General features: G+C 40.9%; 1 protein-coding gene across 2 annotated transcripts in view; it reads left to right on the forward strand.

Moving 5' to 3' along the window:
* Positions 1 to 17,961, forward strand: part of LOC127575236 (WD repeat-containing protein 26) — an 85,371-nt gene extending 67,410 nt beyond the window's left edge. For both annotated transcript variants that reach the window (XM_052024949.1, XM_052024950.1), the window contains 2 exons: positions 6,611 to 6,796; positions 8,614 to 17,961. In XM_052024949.1, coding sequence (XP_051880909.1) covers positions 6,611 to 6,796; positions 8,614 to 8,639 — 212 coding nt within the window. In that variant the 3' untranslated portion in view covers positions 8,640 to 17,961. The remainder of the gene's footprint in view (positions 1 to 6,610; positions 6,797 to 8,613) is intronic.
* The last annotated feature ends 634 nt before the right edge of the window (positions 17,962 to 18,595 follow it).

An 18,595-nucleotide genomic window follows, 5' to 3' on the forward strand; every position in this document is an offset into this window, starting at 1 on the left:
CCACTTACTGTATAGTTGTACTGCTTTCTGTTAGCCAGTCAGTCTTCTACACCACGAACGAATATTTTTCACAATATCCTTGATGCAGCATTCTATAGAAGATAGAACAGTACAGAACAGGAACAGGCCCTTCGGCCCATGATGTCAATTTAAACTAATTCCATCTGCCTGCACATGATTTATATTCCTCTATCCCCCATCTAATGCCTTCTGGAAAATACACCAGTTCCTATTCATCCACAGCACATGTTACTTCAAAGAACTCCAATAAATTGGTAAAATATGTTTTCCCTTTCAACGTGAATTGTTCCTGTGAAATGGCACAAAAGTGAGACCATTCTTGAAGAAAGGAGGTAAAGGGAGAAAATGAGGAACTACCACCTGTTAACCCAATGTGAATGGTAGGGAAAATGCTGGAATCTATAATGAAAGGTGCAATGACAGAACACCTTGGGGGGTGGGGGGCGTGGAAATAAAAGGATAAAGAGTATAAACATTGAAGAAATGTGAGCAGGAGTAGGCCATTGGACGCCTCAAGCCTGCTCTGTCATTCATCAAGATCGTATCTGATCTAACTCAGCACCATTTTCCAGCACTAACCCCACTTCCCTTGATCCCCTTAGTGCCAGAAATCTAATGACCTAGAGTTAATGTGGATTTATGAAGAAGAATAAAGCTTGATTGATCTATTAGAGCAGTTCTTTGAGGATGTGACTAGTAGAGTAGATGAGGGAGGACCAGTGAATGTAAATGGATTTCTGGAAGACTTACACAAGAAGTTGGTCAACAAGGTTGGAGCACATGGAATTGGGGGATAATGCACTTACATGGATTGAGAATTGGTTATTGGACAGAAAGCAAAGAGTAGAAGTAAATGGATCCTTCTCAGATTGGCAGACTGTGACTGGTAGGGTACTGTAGGGATCAGTGCTTGGCCCCAGCTGTTCACAATTATATCAAGGTATAGTTGAGAGGAGAAAATTTGTAATTTTTCAAAGTTTTCTGATGATATTAAACTAGGTGGGATTGTGAGATCCTAAATTCTGGGTGAGTACAGAGGAGTATATAAATGGCTTCATGGGGATATGCACAAGCTGCATGAATGGCAAGAATGTGGCAGGTGGAATATGATGTGGGAAAATGTGAGGTCATCCACTTTGGTGGATATAACAAATGCAGAGTATTTGAGAGATTGGGCACTGTCGATTTCAAAGATGTGCTTGTATTCAAGTCCCTGAAGGCCTACGTGCACATGCAGCATGCAATTAAGAGGGCAAATAATATGTTAGCCTTTATTACAAAATACAGGTTGATAATTTTCTTGACATTAAGGGAATCAACTAATATGGCGATAGTGCTGGAAAATGTTGCTGAGGTGGCAGATCAGCCATGATCAATGAATAGCAGAACAGACTTAAAGGAGCACATGGCCTACTCCTCTTATTTCATATGTTCAAAACCACATTGACTTGTTTGATTACTTTGAATTTTTCGGAGTGGTCTGCTATAATGTCTCTAATAATAGATTCTAACATTTTTCCTATGATGAATGTTAAGCTGAAGATCCTATTCTTGGACCCATTTTTCTCTCTATCAAACTAAATGCAAACATTTTGGTACGATTGCTGCTACCTGGGAATGCCTCCATGATGGAATCATTAATTTGGGCATTGCAGTGATGCAGGTAGTGGCGCTATGGCCTCACAGCTCCAGTGATCCAGGCTCAATCCATACATCCAGTGCTGTCGTTGTGGAGTTGGCACATCTCCCTTTGGGTTGCCTCTGAGTGCTCTGGTTTCCTCGCTCATACCAAAAACATGTGGGTTGGTAGATTAATTGGCTGCTGTAAATTGCCTCTACACATAGGTGAGTGGCAGAATCTGGGGGAGTTGATGGAAGTGGGATTAGTGTAAATGGGTGTTTGATGGTGGATACAGACTTGGTGGGCTCTTGGATCTGTTTCCATGCTGCATGATTCTGTGACATTGGCTGTAGTCATTCCTATCTCATTGCACAATACCACATCTAGAATAGCTTGCTCTTTGCTTGTCTCCAGAAACAGCTGTCTAAGAAACTACCTGAAAACACTTAAAAGGTCTTCATCTAGGCTACCCTTGCCCATTTGACTCTCAGTCTATATTTAGATTAATGTTGATTTTTACTCTTTTGCACCCATTTAAATGGAATCACATTTTTTTTTACCTCTATCAAATCAAAGGAGATCAACCTCACTTTCAAACTTTACAGCTGAGCTTCACCATTTCCAAGAACCACTAGTAAATTTTTCTATACCCTTACAAGGACCTTTGCATTCTTCATGAAGTTTGGTTGCTAAACGGGATGCAATACACCAGTTGTGACTTAACCTGTGTTTTGTACAAGCTGAACCTTACACAGTACTCATTTGTGGATGTTCAGTTCTGGTCATCACATTCAAGGAAAGAAGTGATTGTACTATAAAGGGTGCAGGTTTATGAGGATGTTTTCTGGACTGCAAAAAAATGAGTAATGAGGGAAGATTGGATAAGTTAGTGTTTGTTTTCTTTGGAGCAAATGAGGCTGAGGAGAGACGTTTGAGGCATTATAAGGAGCCTAGGTTTTTAATTCAATTTCTGGTATCTGGGTGTGCTGGCAATGCCAGTATTTATTGCCCATCCCTAACTGTCCTTGAACTCCAGCAGTACATCTGGTGGTTGTACTCCAACTGATCTATTAGTCAGACGTTCCAGGATTTAGACGAAGTGGAAAGACCCATTTCCATTAACAAGGGGCCAAAAACAAACAGCCATGGATTTAAATTAATTGGAAGGATTAGAGAGGATATGTGGAGGGTTTTAGGCATCTTGAACTCACTGCCTGAAAGGGTGGTTGAGGGAGAAACCCTCACACATTTAAATTTTACTTGGATGAGAACTTGACCTTGCAGGACGATGGACCCAGTGCTAGAGTCATACAGCATGGAAACAGACCATTCAGCCCACCATATCCACAGTGGCCAATGGGCACCAATCAACACTAATTCCATCTTTCAGCACTTGGCCATAGCCTTCTATAACTAAACAAAAACTACTGGAGGAAATCAGTAGGTCAAGCAGCATCTATGAATGCAAAGGGATGGTCAGGGACTCAACCCAAAATGTTGACTATCTGTTTGCCTCCATAGATGCTGCTTGACCTGCTAAGTTCCTCCAGCATTTTGTTACTTTTTGCTCCAGATTCTAGCATCTGCAGTCTCTTGTGTCTCTGTCTTGTATGCCTAGGTGGTTCAAGTGCTCATCTAGACACTTTTTATATGCTGTCAGTGACTCGGCTTCCACCACTCTCTTATGCAGTGTGTTCGAGGTACTTGCCACTCTCTTGGTGAAAAAGGTCCTCCTCTGATCCCCTTACCCTAAATCTATGTCCTCAAATTTTATTCACCTCTGATAAGGGGAAAATGCTCCTGCAGGCTACCTTATCAATACCCCTCATAATTTTATGTACCTCATTCATAGACCTTCTTAACCCCCTTTGCTCCAGGGAAAACAGACCCAGCTTCAACAGTCTCTCCTCTTAACTGAAACACTCCATCCCAGGCAATATTCTGGTGAATGTCCTCTGCACACTCTCCACCACTATCATATCTTTCCTGTAGTTTGGTGACTAAAACGTACACAGTACAACAGCTGAGATCTGACTAGTTTCATAAAGTTGTAGCCTCCCTGCTCTTGTATTCAGTGCCCTGACTAATGAAGGACAATGTCCCATATGCCTTCTTAACCACATTATCTTCATGCACTGCCACCTTCAAGGATCTTTGGACTTGTACACCAAGGTCCCTCTGTTCCTCAGTACTCCCTAGGAGCACCTCACACTTATCAGAATTAAACTCCTCGCCATTTCTTTGCCCATTTCACCAACATATCAAGACTACCCTCCACCCAATCAATAACAACATGATTTTTGTATCTCTTGTGAACTTGCTAATCGTACTTCCTATAATCACATCCAAATCACTCTCGTATCTCACAAACAGCAAGGTCTCAGCACTGATCCCTGTGAAATACTACCAGTCACAAAACAACCCTCCACCATCACCCACTGTCTCCTATCACCAAGCTAATTTTGGATCCAATTTGGCAACTTGCCCCGGATCCAAGGGCCCAAACCTTTCGGATCAGTCTCTCATGTGAGATCTTGTCAAAGGCCTTACTGAAGTCCATGTAAACTATACCTACTGCACTGCCCTCATCAATAAACGTTGTTACCTCATCAAAATAATCGATTGGTCAGACTGCATCTGCTCTTGACAAAGCCATACTGGCTATCTCTGATTAGTCCCTGCCTTTCCAAGTGATCAGAATTTTTTTCCAAGAACTTCTCTACTACTGATGTTAGGCTCACATATCTATATTTGCCAGGCTTTTCTCTGTCCCTCTTCTTGAAAAGCAAGACCTGTCCTCTGGTACCTCACTTGTGTCCAGCGAAGATTTATAATTCTCAGCCAGAGCCCCAGCAGGTTCTTCCCTTGCCTCCATAGCAGCCTGGGATAAATCTCATCTGGCTCTGGGGATTTATCCACCTTTAAGTCTGCGAAGGCATTGAGCACTCCTCTTTATTCATGGAAATGTGCACTAGAATTTTACCTTTCCCTTCACTGAATCCTCCAACTACAAAGTCTATTTTCTTTGTGAATACCAATGAAAGGAATTCATTTAGGACTTCACCCACACCTTCTGGCTCCACGCACAGATTACCCCTGTTGTCCCTAATGGGTCTACTCTTTCCCTGATTATTCTTTTGACAATATACTTATAAAACACCTTGCACTTTAGTTTAATCCTGTTCACCAGTGATCCTTCAAAGGAAGGTAGGATTAGGTGGATAGCTCTTTCTCAGCTGGCTTGTGTCATAAAATTTCTCTGATTCCCTGCTTTTGTACTCTGGAGCTCACGTGGCTTCCTAGCCACTCTCTCAAAGATTCCCACCACTTTCAAAGATTTATGCAAATGTACATTAGAACATAGAACAATTACAGCACAATTCAGGCCCTTCGGCCCACAAAGCTGTGCCAAACATGTCCCTACCCTAGAAATTACTAGGCTTACCCATAGCCCTCTATTTTACTCAGCTCCATATACCTACCTAACAGTCTCTTGAAAGACCCTATCGTATCAGCCTCCACCACCATTTCCGGCAGCCCATTCCACGCACTCACCACTCTCTGAGTAAAGAACTTACCCCTGACATCTCTATATCTACTCCCCAGCACCTTAAACCTATGTCCTCTTGTGGCCACCAATTCAGCCCTGGGGAAAAGCCTCTGACTATCTACCCTATCAATACCTCTTATACACCTCTATCAGGTCCCCCTCATCCTCCGTCTCTCCAAGGAGAAAAGGCCGAGTTCCCTCAACCTGCTTTCATAAGGCATGCTCCGCATCCCAGGCAGCATCCTTGTAAATCTCCTCTGCACCCTCTCTATGGCTTCCACATCTTTCCTGTAGTGAGGTGACCAGAACTGAGCACAGTACTCCAAGTGGGGTCTGACCAGGGACCTATATAGCTGCAACAATACCTCCCGGCTCCTAAATTCAATTCCCCGATTGATGAAGGACAATACACCATATGCCTTCTTAACCACAGAGTCAACCTGCACCGCCACTTTGAGCGTCACTCAGTCACTCTGTTCCTTCACGTGTTTAGAATTGTGCCATTTAGTCTATGTATCTCATTCTGCCAAAGCATACTTCTCTGTATTAAATTTCATCTGGCATTTGTCTCCCCATTCATTACACCATGTTCATTATCTCTCACATTTCCAAGCTGCATTGTCTTCATATTTGCAACTTTTGTCCTGCACACAGTTATAAATGCAATATCTTATATTTATCAGTCTTGTTTAAGGAAGGATTGGTCCTTAGTGTTGACTGCCTTTGATTTTTCACCCTGGGTTCTAGGTGCTAGTATTTATACAAGAGACTTCTTTTTAAAAAAAAATAATTTTGGGGCAAAAAAAACTCTGAAAATTGCTCTTCAGCTTGTATCTATCAGGCTTTTTAATGCCGATGAAAGCTGGTTTTGAATTTTTAACCCCTTTTAATTAATCCATGAAATTACTTGACTAGAATAGCAGCTGATTTCTCCCTGTATGGAGCTGAGCAGTGACACAGCCTAGATATGGATCTGTGATTCTAGTTGTCATGTAGGTGAATCAGCTGTAGTAGGGAGTTGTAACTCTATCATGGAGTGAGCTGAGATCTCTCCTTCCTCATTTTGTCTTCTGAATCACATTTTATGGTTTCAGATACACTGGTAACAAAAGGAAGCCTAATTTTCATTAATAATGGTGGAAAAACTACTGGGTAGGTTGCCCTAGTTTGCAAGTATCAGGCCATGTCCAATCGTGCCTGCTGCTTCAAAGGTCTCTTGGTTAGCATAGGGAGTGAGTAAAAACCTAGAGTTGACTCTTTTTGGAAATAGATTGTGGTGTGTTGATTAGCAAAAGTAATAACTTAAAAATCTTTCTCACTTTTTTGCCACATATCCAGTTTGAAAACTATGGGCTGCATTATGTGAGGGGGTAAATCAGGGAGCTGCCATTTGTATTTGAACAAGATATTTCTTGCAGATCACAAAGTTTACATTTGGCACAAACGAAGTGAACTGCCTATAGCAGAGCTGACGGGACACACTCGTACTGTAAACTGCGTGAGCTGGAACCCGCAAGTCCCGTCCATGATGGCTAGTGCTTCAGATGATGGTACGGTGAGGATATGGGGACCAGCGCCTTTCTTGGACAACCAGGAGTCTGAAGGTGACAAATTTCATTACTGTTGACAATCTGTCGCAAAGCTGGGTCGGCAAATACCGTGTGCAGGACTACAGGGTATATAGGTAACCAAGAAGTGGTATAAAAGTGGTATAAGTGTGTATATGAGGAAGAATAGGAAGCAAAATATCTTTTGAACGTCAGGGATTTGGTGTTTCTTATACAGGAATTTCACAGAGTTAATGAGATATGGGAAACTAAGTGAAAAGTAAAAAAACATAGGTTCTTAAATCTGAAATAAAAACAGTTCTGGAAACACTCAGCAGATTGGAGAGCGTCTGTGGAAAGTGCAACAGAGTTGATGTTTCATGTCAGTTATCTTAATTGTTAACCTTTAGCATTGTCTCCTTCCCTCTCGCATGCTGCCTGATCTGAGTGTTTTCAGCATGTCCTATGTTTGTTAGAGATTTCCAGCATTTGCAGTTCTTTGTTTGACTTTCATGATAGGTAGTCTTATTTGAACTTTGTGTGTAAGTGGGTCCTGCTGTAATTATATCAGATTTTGCTTATATACCAGCTTGAAGTACTGTATACCATTTTGGTCTCCTTACCTAAGGGAAGGTGGACTTGCTCTAAAGTGGGTGCAGTGAAGAATGTATCTCGTGTAGGCGCAGTGATAGTTCATTAGATTGATTCCTGGGATAAAATGGCTGTCTGTGAACAGAATTCAAGTAGAAGGGGCCTTTATCTTCTGAAGAATCAATGGTTGTATTAGTGAAATATGATTTAAGGGGGTGAATGCTTAGTGGTTGCTTCTCCCACCAGTGAATTTGAAACTTTCCCTAATCTCAGGAAAACGTCATCAGTTTGAAGCAGAAGAGACACTTAAGAATTTTCTGTCCCATTGGCTGGAACCTATGTCATTGAGTGTATTCAAGGCTTAGGTTGGTAGATTTTTGGGCAGCAGAGAATTGGGGGATATGGGGAGAAGGCAGAAAAGTGGAGTTAACAAAGAAGTAGTCATAATTGAGTATCAAAGCAGCTGGAAGAGTTTTTATAACTTGCTTTTGTTTTCAGTGTATTTTGCTGAAAATTTGAGTCATAGGCAGGCATAGTTTGGGTGTGTAAACTAGCTGGAAATTAATTTACACATTAGAACTGTACCAGATGTTTTGAACACTGTTAATTAGCTATTTGTTCTGGGGGAAAATTACCAAGAATCCCCCTAAGAATGGATTGGGCAGAATTTTGGGAACTGGAGTTTACACAATGTTCTGAAGACTACGATCATATTATAGTAATGTATTACACTGGCTTTGGTGCATCTTTTCCATATCAAAGCTGCTATATAAATGCAAGTTGATTCAATTTTTAAGTCAAAAATATAAATTCCTGTTGCACACTTTTGCATAGCCAGAATGTTTTGCCTTCGTGATAGTTCATTGTGTAAATGTCACAGATTGAGTACTCCTTTGGTATTACCACTTTAATAGGCTTAGAGTGATTACTGTAGTCGAAGAACAATACTAGCATGGTTGCAAAGGATTGGATGACTACTTCTTATTCTGATGTATCTATAATTCCAAATTATATTAATGTATCCATTTTGGCTTTGCAGTTTTGTTAATTATCACTATTAGGGTATTAAATATGGCTGCAATATTTTGAAGCAAGTGTAAGTTTAGATATCCTGATGTGCACGTTATCGTGACCAGCCATTTAATATCTGGGACCAGTGCCATGTGAGCTGTCGAGATTATTGAGTTTTCTGCAGTCAATTTTAGTAGCAGATTTACAAGACATCAATCTTTTTATTTTAGATTTTTAGTCCTATTTTATATTTTGTATTCCTCTCTCCACAGAAGCTTGTAGTAGCATGGATAGTTGACGGTGACTTTGCAAGGGACAACTTTTGAACTGAAATTAAGTCACGGAACAAAATGGCTTTGGGTTTTGGCACAAACCAACTGCGGATGATCACTGGACAAACGTGCTTATGACGAAACTCATTCCAGGTCCTCTTAACTGGTGCCAGCATCTTACCGCCTTGCTTCATAGTTACAAATCCTGGAGAAGCAATCTCGTTAGACAACAGTGGGATGCCAATTTGAATTTTGCCCATTGGTTGAGGAATCGTGTTACATTGCGACTCCATTGAACTCTGATTCTTTTTTGGCTCTGGCAGTCTACCTTGTTCTACACCATGGAATTTTAAATGCTTGTTTGGGGTCTAACTCATAGATGGCTTGCTAGGGTGAGGAATGCTAGTCTGGGACAAACATGCAGTAAAATAGAATGTTTTCCTTGTTTTCAATCTGTTAGCCTGAATAGTGGAACTAACTACAGCTCAGTCTATGGACTAGACCTTGGGTCATGTTGCCCTGGACTCTTTTTTTCATTGTGGTATTTTGGGGAAAGAAGGAGCTTAGGTATTCATGTACAAAATTTCAGGGTTTTTTTAAATATCCGAATTGTTGGTTGAATCATTTAAATCTTATTTTCTGCACTCATTCCCTGATCATGGTCTTCCATTTGTTTTATGGTATATTCATTTCAGTGTTTTTGAAGTGATCGCAGCAGTGATTTTTATTAATTCACTGGTGGGGGTGCCATGTTCACTTATTTAGGGATGTCAAATCTAAACTGATAGACTGAGAGTGTTGTACTGCTTCTTGTATGGTGGTACATATTCTTTTATTCCATTCTGTAACTTCACCTGTTTTTTGTGGAAAGAATCAGTGCCAAGTGATGTGGCATGGCCATTGTACAAACCAGCTAGTTCACAGTTCCTATTTGGCTAGTCCTTGATCTCAACTGGGGGTTGGCGTTATGATTTCTCCTATGTGCATGGACATGAGATAGGAAAAACACAATGTATGTGAAGCGTGCAGCACTTTCTGAGCACCTGCAGGTGAGTGGTAACACGACGACAGTGGCATGGCAGTGAGCCCCTCACCAGCTTGCCTTCCTGTTGGAGACTGCTGCTGAGTATGGGCAGGCTCAAAGCAAGGAAATTGGGAGAGAATGTAAATGTTTGATGAGGAGAAATCGTCCCACATCTTGATTTGTGCAATATATACTATATTCCTTTGCACTTTTTCTTTTTATGTGGCCACTTTTAAAATCCCAACTATCTACAAATAATCTTCAAGGTTTCACAGCTCATATTACTCAATCATTTTTTTTAGCTTATGTTACTTAATTTTGTCTGCCCCTCAAAGTATAACATTGGCGGTTCCATAATCACCAGATATTGTATTGCTGCTGGTTTGGGAGGGGCACAGGTGCTACCTCTACTGGTGAACCATTTGCCTGTGTAGAATTTGCTCCTCCTCTTACTGACATTCACTTACTGTGCAAGTCTAAGGAAGGTTAAGCAAAGTGGCTTTATATAGTGCTGTAAACTGGAAATTGACCTATATGGGTTGGTGAGGAGGTGGGAGGACCAGCACTGCAATCTGATCAATTGATCAAACAGCCAATTGATTGATCACAAAGTTGTACTTTGCCAATTTATTGTACATTCTTTTAGAGTCCGCAACCTATTTTTTATGTATAACTGCTCTTAGAATTGAGATTAAATTCTCCTCTAAATTTGGGTTTGTGTTATTTGGAAATATGCTGTTACCACTGGAAAAGGAGAGGAAATGAAGAAGATTATTTTGCTGAGATGGGGTAGGAACTGGGTTTAGTTAAGAAATATGGTAGTTTGTATTTAGTCCATTAAACTCTCTGTTGGGAGGAAAGAGTTTAGATAGTTGAGAGAGCACTGCATCACTGATATACCATCGATGATGATCAGTGAATGCAATTTAACCTTGACCAAAAGGAAATGGGCTTTACTTCAGAACTGTCTTTAACTTTGCAACATTTTTTTCACTTTGGGAGGTGGGAATTGCTGGCAAGGCCAACATTTTATTGGCCATTCATAATTGCCCTTGAGAAAGTGGCAACCTTGAACTACTGCAGTCCTTCTGGGGGAAGGTACTCCCACAATGTTGTTTGGCAGGAAGTGCCCAGATTTAGTCCCAATGACAATGAAGGGACACGGTATATTTCCAAATCAGGATGTGGTCTGCAATTTGGAGGGAAACTGAAGGTGGTTCTGTAATTTGAGTTTAGAATTTAATTTCCGCAAAGGTCAATAGTGGATTGTCATCACAAGTCAGTATATTTGCACTATTTATTCTGCACTCCATTCAGGAAACTCTAAAGTATGACTCATTCTTTTGCTTTGTATTATAACCCTAGATCTAATGGCCTGGTGTAACATGCCCCACAGACCACATTTTTATGGGATGATAAATAGTAACTTTAAAATCTTCAAAGTTTTGCAAGTAACTCTTAAGTTAGGTGATTGGGTTGACTTCTGCAGGCATAGTTGGTAGGTTTTTACCAAAGCAGCATAAAATAATCATATGTATGTTGTACCCATATAATGAGGTTACAATGGCCTAACATTGAGAAGGATAGAGCTGAAGCTTATGTTCAAATTACTCACTGCCCTGCCAGCACATTTTTATTGTATAATGTTTTGTATCTCAAGTGGACTCTACCTCCTCATTATTCTTGTACAGGAACAGGTAGCATGCATGATGTCTGACATTTCACTGAGCTATTCCTGGGGAAGACAAGGCTCTTGATGCCAAAAAGTAACTAAAGACAACCTCCTGAGTCTACTAGAGGTGGTAAATTGATAAAAGAGCACCACCTATATCATTACAAATATTGGGGAACACTTTAATGTGCTTCTTTAGGGCTTCCTTCTCCTTTGAACACTTTCATCTATGACCAATATTTCTGTTTGAGTTTAGATCGTGTGGACAACAGAATATGAGAGAGTACGTGAAAATTAACCACTATAGGTTTGAAAAATGCTCCGCTTTCTCAAGTCTGGACAAGATACTTTAATTCCTAGCTTCTATTTAAATACATGCAATTAATGTTCCAAAGTCCCTTGACAAGTTTGCATGTGTCTCTAACTTGGAAAATGGGACCCCTTGACTAATATCCAAAATTAAGTGAGAAATTAGAGGATTTAGAAAGGGTGGGGGTGGAGGAGGGGAACTGAATTGAACATTTTTTCCGATAATAAACTAGCACCAGATCGTAAATTAGTACACTGGTATAGGTCACTGTTCACATTGCTTTGTTCCTGATAAGCACATTCTTCTCAAACCAGATTTTTTGATTCAAGTCCAAAGGTGAGAGCAAGTGTGTAAGCAGATCCCACCAAAACAAATCATGTGACCTGTGCCACTCAGCAAGCTATGCATGCCAGCTATGGATTAGAGATTTTGGGCCATGCAGTCACGGTCAGTCCATTGTTTGCTATTTGCAGAGGTTCAATTAGCTTGCTGACTAGATTTTTCTAGTTTAGGAAATTGTTATAGCTTCTGAAATCTGCTGAGTTAAAATACAGATACCCTGCTGATTCATATACACAGCCCTAAGCTGATTGATTAACTTGGGAGACACAAGAGACTGCAGATGCTGGAATCTGGAGCCAAAAACAAACTGCAGGAGGAACTCAACAGACCACACAGCATCTGTGGAGGGAAAGGGATGACCAGGACTGATGCAGGGTCTCAACCCAAAACGTTGACCATCCCTTTGCCTCCATAGATGCTGCTTGACCCACTGAGCTCCTCCAGCAGTTTTTTTTTGCTGATTATCTTACTTGGCATTCATACAGTAATGCTAAACCTACATTTGTTTTATTCACTGCTTCTTGCCTTTGGGTTCAATTGTAGTTCAGCACCTGATACCCCTGGCATGTTTATAAGAGGAGCCTATTTTCAATTTAACTGAGGTCAAACCTTAGAGACCTATGAAGAGCAATCCATTATAAATCCATAAGCAAATTTTTCCCCCGAATTATTTCTTTGAACAGAAATCTAGATAAGCAGGTTAGACTCTTCAACTACAGCATCATATCCCCCCAGGGCTACACTGACACCACATCCCATTACTGATTTTACCAAGCCCTTCTATTTGACCAGTATAATATTGGTATTATTAGATTAGATGATAGTCGGCTGCAGAGTTTAATCATTTTGTCCAGTGAATATAGTGTCCCTTACAGACCTACCACCCAGCTGTAATGAAAGATTTACAGCATTTCAAAAATGCTTGTCTCTATCTTTCTCCAAGGAGCTAGTTTAGATCCCTGAATCCTGTCTGTGCTACAAATTGGGCAATACTGCAAGAAACTTTTAGTCATGCTTCAGAGGACACTGACAATGATTTTGCACAGTTGCAATGAGCTGGTTCCATTGACCCTCTGATTATTTTAATAATTTTGCTCAAGATCGGTGCTGTTTAAAGGATTTTAGACAGGTTTCTGATCCAAGTTCCTTGAAATGTTTTACCAAAAGTTCCTCAAGCATGATACTGTAATAACAGCAAACAGGCTTGTCAACAATTTAAGTATGGAGATATTTGACATTTGTGTTTCCTGTGGTATCACCATTTGAACAACATCCACTTGATATAAGTTCCCAAGTGGAATAATTTCTGTATCTGATTCACCTCCCATCCCTTAACTCTCCCTTTGCCTCCTCCCTGCCTCCCCCCCCCCCCCCCCCCCCCCCCAAGCCATCCTGCAATCTCAGAATTCCATCCTGCCTCCAAAAGACAATGAATAGATCTGTCTGTCTATAAACCAGTCTGAGGAACATGGAACTGTGGCCCTGTCATTGCAGTATCTTACCATTACTGGCTTTTTAGAAAATTTAGCAGACCAGATCTCAGATTTGATTTGCCTCTTTTCCTGTGATGCTTCTGACAAAGCTGTATGCGGTAAGCTCAAAGTCACAAACTGCTTTGTAACAATGTTATTACACATCTTCAAAACTTTAAGCTATTTGAGGCAATGTTCTCATCAGAGACCAAGCAAAGAATAAAAGTGGGTTAACCTTTAAGATGGAGGATAGGGCCCTTAAGGTAGAGGTAGCTTTGAGCTAGAGGATGAACAATAAACACATGTTAGAAACTCCAGTGAGTTGTGTTTACCTTCCATCATTGCTGTAGCACTAAGTAGTGTTTGTTAGGAAGAGAACCACTAAGGAACAAACACCATTGTGACTTCCAGGGAAGGTTGATTTCTGTTGGGATTTAAGATCCTGTGCTTCCAAGCACTGTTTCTCCTTCCTTGAGCAAATTGGTTAAAGATATTATTGTTGCCAATCCTGAAGGAAGGAGATTCATTTTAATGTATGCGGTTACATTACAGAGCATTCTACTATTTAGACAGCAGATATTAACAATGTGAAACTTCATAGTGACGAGGACTGGAGCAGAGGTACACCACTGTTTGTCATCGATACACAGAAATATGGGCCCTCAAGGTGTCTGATCCATGCAACAGTTAAAGATAGATATTAAGTTTATTCTAAATATTAAAATTGTGTTGCAGTGTCTCTGCATTTATAATCTTGTATGTTGTAATGAAAACTGCCTGTGTCCAAATGGCGCTGTGGTGAACACTTTAATTTTACCTGTTGGCTTCAGTTGCAAAGCCTTATCACGCAAGTTCCATTCAGCATCTCCTTTCTTCAAAACCTCGACATCCAAGTGTTCGGACCTGCCATCTACTAAAATCATCCTTTCTTTGGTACCTGCTACTATGCTTGCTGGAGGTTTGCTTACTAAGGCTCAACTTATTGGAATAATTCACTTCCATCTGACACAAATGTCAGCTTTGCCCCACATCCGTAATGTCCTTTCCATTTTCAGGTCATCATTGTTCCTTGGGCTATGCCACTGAAAATGGCACGAATTTTCATTCAAACTGGACTGCTTTCAGTAGGCTGCCCACGTTGTAAAACTACAAGAGTTAGTGAGGAAGAGTTTCATTACTTTAGCAGTCTCATAAGCAGTTATGCTGGTCTTGCTGTTCTTTTTGCACAATTCTTAATGGTTTTGAATCAATCTACTTTTTAAAACTTGGAGGAAATTTGATTTCCTGATTTGGGCACAAAATTATGTTCTATCTAATTTCATGCATGATGGAACATCCAATAATTTCTTCTGTTTTACCTGGAAGTAAATTACTGGTGTCTATCTTAAGAAAAAAATATCCCTTTCTATCTCTGTTCCGTGTCCTGATGCTTGATTCTAGGCTCCCATCTTTGAATTTACAGGCTCTTGACAGATTCTTTGAACTGCCTCAGTAGCTGATAGTTGATGGAGGAATAGGATCATGGGCTATACTGAATATTTAACTGTAGTGTGCTTTACATAATCAAATGGCTGCCCTGGCCCAATTAAATGAAATAGCTGCCTACAGAAGAGATACCACAGACAGCTACTAAAGAGCCAATATGGAGTTAGCTACAACCTAAGATTGACCTGTCCTCTAAAAGATGTTTTCCATTCTCTAAGATTGGATGGTGGAGCTGTTATTCCAAGGACCATTTATTAATACTTGTCAAGACTTCAATTCACATTGCACCATCCACCCAAAAAAATTCCTCAAAGTGTTGCACCTGCAATGTCATTGCAAAGTACAATTATGTCATGTGGTTGCTGCTGTGCATTCACAAGACCGCATAATCAGCAATGAGGCGAATGGCCCTTTAACCTGGCACTATTTTCACCTTGCACTTGATTTCAACAAAGTGGAGTTTGCTGTGGCTCTCCATACTTGTGAGTGCAGGGCCTGATGCAAGGAGACAAGGTGCTAATGTTGCTCTGTGTGTAAACATAGCATTGATCTAGCCAGTAGGAAGGTTCTGAAGTTCCAGCTGTGACATGGTAGCACAAGTCCAAAGTTGGAAGTTCATTCCACTCTGCAGAACCACCAAAATGTGCACTGCTGCGCAGTTTGGGGTGCCATCTTTCAAATTATACATTAGATCAAGGCCATTCTGCTTTCTCAGGCAGACATAAAAGATGCTAAGGCATTATTTTGAAGAAGAGCAGTGATCTTGGTCATTATCCAACCCTCAATAAACTGAAATATACATTATCTTCTCATGATCATGCCTCCATTTGTGGGTGCTTGCTGTATGGCTGCTGTAGGACCTATAATGGCCTTTTTTTCCACCTCAGAAGTACTTCATTAGATGTTCCAAAGCATTTTAAATGGTGTAAAAGTCACCATGTAAATGCATTTTTATTTTGTCTTTGCTGTTTTTGTCTGAAGGGAGATGAGCAGCAACCATTTTATTCCCTTGTGGGCTTTCTGAACTCCAAGACCACCAACTCCAATCCCCGCAGCATCAGGTTCTAAGTGGTTTGCAAATAAAATGCTGACCGCCTTTCTGTTGCCCTCAATGGCTTGAGAAGTGTTGCCTAGAACAGGTTCTGATTTCATTCATCCTTACCTCCTATTGAAGCAGGTGAGAGGAAATGAAAATATAAATTGCTTCTCTGTTGGATTATCAGTAATGTGGGGTGTGGCCAATGGAAGATGGCACTTGTATTGGGGTTGGACAGAGATTACCTGCTTCCAGAGTTGATGACCGTCACTGTTGCTCAAATAAACCTATGTCCATCAAAGGTGTTGACTTTGATATTTATTTTCAACTGTGAACTTGCCCATCAGCTCTGTAAACTAACAGTAAGAAACGAGTACAATTCTACCGAGTAATAAGTGACAGCAGTACATCAAATGAAAATGGGTCTCTATTTCCCTTCCAAAATGCTATTGGGCATTTCAAAGCCTGCAAAATATTTGGTTTGCAGCCCTGAGGCACTTGATAGGCTTCAGTAATCAATGTAATGGCTGCATATTTGTAGAATAGTCCTAGTAATTCCAGTGAGCAGGAGGGAAAGTACAATCTGGGGTAGACCACCCAGAATTCACCCATTCATTAACTGCCCTTACTCCTTCACATGTCACTGATCTTCCTGTTTGTAGTTCTAGAATTTTCATCTTATCTGTCTCCATTCTGATTAATGCCCCTCTTCACATCCAAATTAGAACACGTAGAAATTAGATCATTCAACCCTTGGAGAATCAGCATTGATTACCTTGAATGGTGGAGCAGGCTCAAAGTCAATACCCTGTTCCTGCTTTCACTCTGCATACCTTGATCTAATGGTTTGGCTGCAAGACTTTCCCTTGCAAATTAATCTGTGTACCTGCAACTCCAGTTCTCCATTGACAAAGACTAATTCATTATCTCTGTATCAAATCCACCTTGTGACAGATGGGATGCTTTAGAGAATTGATGTGGGCAGCATCCCTCCACAATAACCTGACGTTGTGTCTCCCCCTTGAAGAGTCCAAGCCCTGCTAATGAAACCAGTGTTGGGTAGGAAGCCCATTTGTTGAGCTGTTCTGACTCTATTCAGTGTGATGGAGATAGTTTGTGTCGAGTGTTTGGTATTCACATTGATCGTTGCAATGGCCCAATACTAAATGGCAAAAAGTGTGCATTATTTGTGCTTCCAGTCAGGTTGTTACTCACCTCCTTCCCTTTGCTGCTGGCCTTTGTGATGAAGCTTTCTGTGTGAAGCATGGCATTCAAAAGCCCACATGTTGAACTGCCTGCTGCTGCACATCCACACCTTTTCCCTGGGGTCAATGTTTATCACTCCTTCGACATCTCTTCAAAGAATCAGGACATTTACTGCATTGCTGCTTTCTTGGTGCAAAATGGCTGCTATCGCTCCCACCTTGCAATACTGTCCCCTTTCAAAGGTAATTCATTTGCCTGTAAAGCATCTGAAATGACCTGTGGCTGTTAAAGTTGCTATAGAAATGCAAGTCTTTTAATCTGGAGAGAGCATCTTGGATTGTGAACTGACCCAAGTACTGGTGTCTATCACTGGTCAAGCAAACAACCTGAGTGGTGAGAGTTTCACAAGGTGCATGCTGCACACTAAAGCAGATGGGATTTGGCAACTTCCTTTGCCAAAACACTAAATCCTAGTGACAACATTGAATTAAATACATCCTTTCTGCATTATGTTAATCCATAAGTTTAATATCCAGCCTGGTTTTACTTGCCTATTTATTTTTTTCCAGTTTAGATTTTAAAGCATTATTATTTTATAAATATTACAGCATTAAGCATATCTTAAAGGTCATCGACAAGATGTTTACCAACTCCAATATTTTTATGTTCCTATTGTATTAGGTTTATGAAAATCCACTGTCACATCACTGTGGTGGGTGTGGCTGTTCAAATCAAAAGGAAGAGATTAATGAGGATGATTTGTATCCGTTTCTTAAATCTCAATAAAAATAAGTAACTGCATATCCTTGAATTTTCAGCTTTTATTTGTATCTGGGAAAAGGGATTGTGACTTTTTCTTCCCCCCCCCCCCCCCCCCCCCCCCCCCCCCCCATATCAGCTCTGTAGAACTAAGAAGGGAGGATAAGTCGAAGGGAGACTCTAGCATCCTGGCTGAGTCAGCTTGGTAATTCCAGAGGGAAGCGAGATAGAGAAAGAACATTCAGACCTGTGGGAATAATAGACGACCAATGGGAGGACTGTGTAGACCGAGCTATGAGGACTTAGATCAGCTGAATGGCTCCTGCCTCAGAGCCATCCTATGCTATTCCTGCCTGTGAGGCAGCACAGAGTTCCACCCATCACCTTTCAGCTTCTTACATGATTCCCACTCTTCCCCCTCCCTCACCTGGATCCACCTATCACTTGCCTTTTACTAATACTGGCCATCTCCCCCATTCCCAGTCCTGATGAAGGGTCCCAACCCAAAACAGACTGTCCATTTCCCTGCATAGCTGCTGCCCGACCCAGAGTTCCTCCAGTGCCTTTGTGTGTTGCCACAGAGAGTGTTTTGGTGGGATTGTCATTTGAAGCATTAAGACTGAAAGAATGAGGTGTGATCTTCCTGCTACACAGGAGATTCCAAGGGGATTTGGAC

This window comes from Pristis pectinata, chromosome 10, assembly GCF_009764475.1.
Source record: "Pristis pectinata isolate sPriPec2 chromosome 10, sPriPec2.1.pri, whole genome shotgun sequence".
Classification (NCBI taxonomy): domain Eukaryota; kingdom Metazoa; phylum Chordata; class Chondrichthyes; order Rhinopristiformes; family Pristidae; genus Pristis; species Pristis pectinata.